This window comes from Mus pahari, chromosome 5, assembly GCF_900095145.1.
Source record: "Mus pahari chromosome 5, PAHARI_EIJ_v1.1, whole genome shotgun sequence".
Classification (NCBI taxonomy): Eukaryota; Metazoa; Chordata; class Mammalia; order Rodentia; family Muridae; genus Mus; species Mus pahari.
The window spans coordinates 39,221,141-39,226,986 of NC_034594.1; the positions used below are offsets into that span (position 1 = coordinate 39,221,141).

General features: G+C 39.3%; 1 protein-coding gene across 1 annotated transcript in view; it reads right to left on the reverse strand.

Annotated features, from left to right (window-relative positions):
- Positions 1-1,274: 1,274 nt before the first annotated feature.
- Positions 1,275-5,846, reverse strand: part of Wdr12 (WD repeat domain 12) — a 19,611-nt gene continuing 15,039 nt past the window's right edge. The window contains exons 9-11 of the mRNA XM_029538678.1: positions 5,646-5,791; positions 4,285-4,357; positions 1,275-1,821 (exon numbers count right to left, since the gene is read on the reverse strand). Coding sequence (XP_029394538.1) covers positions 1,744-1,821; positions 4,285-4,357; positions 5,646-5,791 — 297 coding nt within the window. The 3' untranslated portion in view covers positions 1,275-1,743. The remainder of the gene's footprint in view (positions 1,822-4,284; positions 4,358-5,645; positions 5,792-5,846) is intronic.

A 5,846-nucleotide genomic window follows, 5' to 3' on the forward strand; every position in this document is an offset into this window, starting at 1 on the left:
AGGGCCAGTTCCGGATGCCTCCCCCTTTCTCCCATTTGTCTTTGATACATGGGCCTCCTCACCTTTGTTCTTCCAAATGCCCGGATGCATGCATGCACACCATGTGTCTGGTGCCCAGGAGGCCAAATGTCTGGATCCCAGGAAATGGAGTTACAGTTGTGAGCTGCCATATGGATGCAGGAAATGGAATCCACGTCTTTACAGGAGGAACAACAGCTCTTAACTGCTGAGCTGCCCCTGCCCCCTCAACCCAGCCTTTACATTTAGGGAATGCATTATCAGCCCAGACAGTTAAGCCAGGAAAGACTATTTTTTAATAGCTTTTTGAGTCAGGGTCTCTCTGTTTATCCCTGGCTGTCCTGGAACTTACCAGGCTATCCTTGAACCCACAAAGATCCACCTGCTTCCCAAATGCTGGGATTAAAGTCGTGCACCATCACTGCCCTGCTGCTCAATGAAGGGACGAATTAACACCTACACTGTTCTAATGCTCTGAACACTCAACAAAATCTTATTTTCTTATACATACTACTTTTTAGTGTGTGTGGTTTTGTTTTCTTGTTTTTAATATTTGCGTTTTAATGTTAGATGGCTGTTTTTCCCATACTTTTATAAACTTTTTTTTTCTTTTACAGGTTAGTTGTATGCATGCCACAGTATGTGTGGATGTGTGTGGGGAAAAGGACAGCTTGCAGTTCAGACCTGAGAACTGAACTCAGGCTATCAGAATTGACAGCAAGCATCTTTATCCACTGAGCCATCTTGATGACCCTCCTATAAGTTTTCATTTTCTTTATTTGAGACCAAGTCTCATTCTGCTCCTGACATGAACTAGTTATGAAGCCAATCCTACTCACGTCCCAAGCCTCTTGCTTCTACTTCTTAAATGCTAGGGTTATAAGTGTGTGCTATGATGCCTGGTTCCTATAGCATTATTATTCTTTTCTAAATGTTTCTCTTCAAATAGCTAAATAAAAAGCTAAGAAACTAAAAAAAAAAAAAAAAAAAAAACTTTCTACATTTGTACTACGTCCCTTTAAAAAGTATACTTTTGGGCTGGTGAGATGGCTCAGTGGGTAAGAGCACCCGACTGCTCTTCTGAAGGTCCGGAGTTCAAATCCCAGCAACCACATGGTGGCTCACAACCATCCGTAACAAGATCTGACGCCCTCTTCTGGAGTGTCTGAAGACAGCTACAGTGTAAATAAATCTTTAAAAAAAAAAAAAGTATACTTTCTGAAATTCAAGTATTAGGAGTCTACATAGGGTAGAGAGAATTCAGGCCACATATTTACTGTATTTTATAAACATGAAGGACAAAGACAATAAAATGTTGCTATTATGAAAGATGAACTGTTATCCAAATTTTAAAAGGCTGCTTCCTGTATTGCATTGACAATGATATCAGAGAATTATCCTTTGATTTCTTACGGAGACAGAGCCTAAAGTAACCATGGCTGGCTGCCTTTAAGCTCACTATACAGCTGAGGGTGACCTTGAATTTCTGATTCTCTTGGTTCCAACCTCTAGGACCTAGGATTACAGGAATGCACCACCATGCCCATTTTTCTTTGTGCAGTGCTAGATATAGTGTGCAGAGCTTTGCATAGTTTCAACAAGCATTCTACCAGCTGAGCTGTATTATAAGTCCTCTCTCCAATTTCATTCAGTTTATGAAATAACAGTGAGACACTAAGAATTAAAAGAAGACCCAACAAGAAGTCTCTTCTCAGCCATTCATTTTCAAGCCCCCACATGGGAAGTGGTAGGGGAGTATCTGTAGGAATACAATTTATTGTCTGCTCCTCCACTCAGAAGTAGCTGTGAGGAAAGAAAGAGAAAAAAATAAACATAAGTATACAGTAGTCAGACACGATTAAATATGACTGAGTTTTTGTTTTATTTTGTTTTTGAAGACAGCGTCTCGTTGTAGCCTTGACCGTTCTGGAACTCACTCTGTAGACTGGGCTGGCTTCATGCTCTGATCTGTCATCCTCTGCTTCCCTAGTGCTAGGATTAAAGGCTTGCACAACCACGCTTGTCAAGACACTCTTCACAGGAGCATGCATATCCTATATTATTTGACCATACTTTCCAACCAGACTCTCCCTGGCCTCTTTCCCTCCCTTCCTAATAGTCTTGCTTCTCCTTTCATGTTATATATATAAATGATTTTATGTATGTATGTAAAACGGCCCAGTTTGAAACAGTATTTAAGGGGACAATTAGAACAAACTTCTCTACTATATAGGCTGAGCATCCTCCGTCCAAAATTATTCAATACAGGTTGGGAATGTAGCTCACAGGTAGAGCTGAGCCCAGGGGAGCTGTAGCTCACAAGCTAAGCACATGTGAGGCTCTTGGCCAATAGCCAACAGCAAAAGCAAAAAACCACAACCAGAAAAATCCCAAAGCGCCAGAATCTCAAGTTTTTTGAGTGTTGACATGAAGCCACAAGTGTATAACCTCTCACCCAAACTTATGTGACAGGTCACAGTCAAAAGACAGGCATGTTCAGAGTCTTTTATAAGATCACCTTCAGACAATGTGCATAAAATACAAAAGAAGCGAAAGAGAAGTTTACATTTAGATTAGGGTTCCATTCTAAAATACCTCTTAAATATGCAAACATTCCAAAGGCTGAAATGCTTCTGGTCCAAAGCATTTCCGGTAAGGGGTGTTTTCTGAAGACAAGTATTTATTTACACTATAGCATAAGCTGGCCTCAAACTTGCAGCAATCTTCCTGATTCAATCTTCCTGTAACTGAGGTCACAGGGGTGAACTACCACACCCAAAAATAATCACACCTTTAAAAGACAGTATATTATTTGCAGGCAAATGTATACATAAACTGTCTAGCTGCTCTGGGACCTGGAAAGAATTCTTGGACAACATGCACATGAAAATGATTGCAAAATATAATCCATATTTATTTTGTAAAATATAACTAGCTGGGCATAGTAGCATACACCTCCAATCCCAGTAGTTAGGAGGCTGAGAGTAGAGGCTGCTGTGAGCTTGAGGCCAGCCAAGGATACAAAGCAAACCATGTCTCCTTCCCAACTCCCCCGCCCCCCCAAAAAAACCTACCACCACCAACAAAAAACCTCAAAACTGTAATACCATTAGTCTGAAGTAGTGAATTTATGGACCTAATGGGACTTGTAAAAAACGTCTTATTAATATATCCATGAGGTACCTGGGCCAACACAGGCCTGTAATACCAGCTACTAAAGCTGAGAGGATCACAGATTTAAGAGTAACATCCTATCTCAAAATAAGAAAAAATAAGAAGCCGGGCGTGGTGGCGCACGCCTTTAATCCCAGCACTCGGGAGGCAGAGGCAGGCGGATTTCTGAGTTCGAGGCTAGCCTGGTCTACAAAGTGAGTTCCAGGACAGCCAGAGCTATACAGAGAAACCCTGTCTCCAAAAAAAAAAAACAAAAAAACAAAAAATAAGAAAAAGAGGACTAGTATACTGGTGCACACCTATAACCCCAGCATCGGAGATGGAGATAGGAGTCAGTTTAAGGTCATCCTCAGATATACAATACACGCAAAGACAGTCTGGCTCCATGAGACCTTGTTATCAAAAACAGGAAAGGAAAGGAAAAAGAAGGGCTACTCTATGACCAATTGGTGGTCACTTGCCTAGTAAAGTGAGAACCCTGGAGTTCTCTGCAATGCTAAAAGAAGTAAAATGATATTCATGAAGGAAAAAAAAAACTTTTTTTTCTTTCAATTTTTCATATTCTAACCTATTAAAAAGCAAATTATTTTTTTAGTATGGGATACATCATTATCATCATCATCATAATAATAATAATAAAAATCAGAAATATAAAACTGTTAACTCTTGGGGACTGGAGAGATGGCTCAGCAGTTAAGAGCACTGACTGAGATGCTCTTCCAGAGGTCCTGAGTTCAATTCCCAGCAACCACATGGTGGCTCACAACCATTTGTAATGGAATCTGATGCCCTCTTCTGGTGTGGCTGAAGAGAGAGACAGCGTACTCACATAAATAAAATAAAAAAATTCTTAAAAAAACAAAAATAAAACAAAATCCTGCTAACTTTTAAGTTGAGCAGTGGTGACAGAAAACAGACAGGCAGATCTCGGAGTTCTGGGCCAGCCAGATTTATATATCAAGTTCCAGGACAGCCAGGGCTATAGACTAAGACTCTGCTTTGACAAACAAAACAAAAGAAAACAAAAAGCCCTGCTACCTTGAAACATCAGGTTTATCCCTTTTTGTCTTCAAGTAATTTGTAAATTCTTACCCCTGTGTCTGTCCAGTCCACACTTAGAACTTTGTCTTCATGAGCAGCTAGATCGTATAGAGGAGCTTTACAGCTAAAGGTGAAAACAAACATGGTCTATGTATTTACTGTTTTAATACAAACATATGAATAATCACTAATACCTTTCTCAAAACTTTACTGGATATACTCCAGATTGATTACAACAAACACTCAAAAAAATGATATCCAATTACAGAAATTTATACACAATAAGGCCCACTTTTACACTTTTATACTTGAATTTTATTCCAAATCATGGCTTTATATATCCTTTGTCTAGCCATTTGTGTAACTCCTACATTATATTTCTAAGCCAGATCTTTTCCTTGAGCTTGATATGTGTATGTATGTATGTTTGTATATGTGTGTACACACACACACACACACATTTATTTATTGTTGGATAGGCAATATCTGGGTAATCAAAACTTTTTCTCCTGCTTTATTAAAAGGTCAGAAAAATGGGTTTGTGAGTTGTGTGGCTTAAAAAAAAAAGCAACAAAAACATTAACATGAATAAAATTCCTTTGTTTCTGCAATTTGTATGCATACTTGTGTGCACATGCATGTACAGGTAAACATGTATATAAGAGGACAAACCTGGGTATTATTCCTCAAGTGCTAGAGACACATTCTCTCACTAGCCTGAGACACACCAAGTAGGCTATGCTGGCTAGCTGGCAGTCCGCAGGGATTCCCATTTTGTCTCTCCAGTGCTAAGATTACAAACACACCTACCAGAGTTTGTTTTTCTCATTTGGATTCTGGGGCTCTCATGTGTGTGCAAGTGAAACATTTTACTGAGCTGTCCCTCCAGACCATTTCTGAAACTTTTTGAGTACTAATATTTATCATATCAAGTAGTATAGTTGAATATGAATTTAAATAATTTTATTATTTATTTCATTCTCTGTATGTAATGATAATTGATATATTTGTTTTGCAGATCATAGTTATATTTTACTTTTTTTAAAAAAAGATTTGTTTTATGTATATCTTCAGACACACCAGAAGAGGGCATCAGATCCCATTACAGATAGTTGTGAGCCACCATGTGGCTGCTGGGAATTGAACTCAGGACCTCTGTAAGAGCAGTTTGTACTCTTAACCACTGAGCCATCTCTCCAGCCTGATTTTACTTTAAGTTTTATTTTTTTAGCTATGTGTATTCATGTATGTGTGGGAGTATGTACATATGAGTACATTTGTCAGAGGCACCAGCTGGAATTACAGGTAGTTGTAAGCTGTAAGATGTATGTGCCAAGAACCTAAGCCCGGTCCTCTGTAAGAGCAGCAAGTGCTTTTAACTACTAAACCATGCTTCCAGTCCCAGCATTTACCTTCTTGTATCCCACAGCTTCACAATGTTATCTAACGAGCCCGAGATGAGCTGCTGTTCATGGGTAGGAGACCACTTCACTGCTGTCACCCAGCCGGTGTGTGAGGTGAGGGACAGTGACACCAAAGAACCATCTGAACGGAGAAAAAGGAAACGCCATGAATTTCAGGAAAGAAAAACAGAACACATCTAAAGAATATTT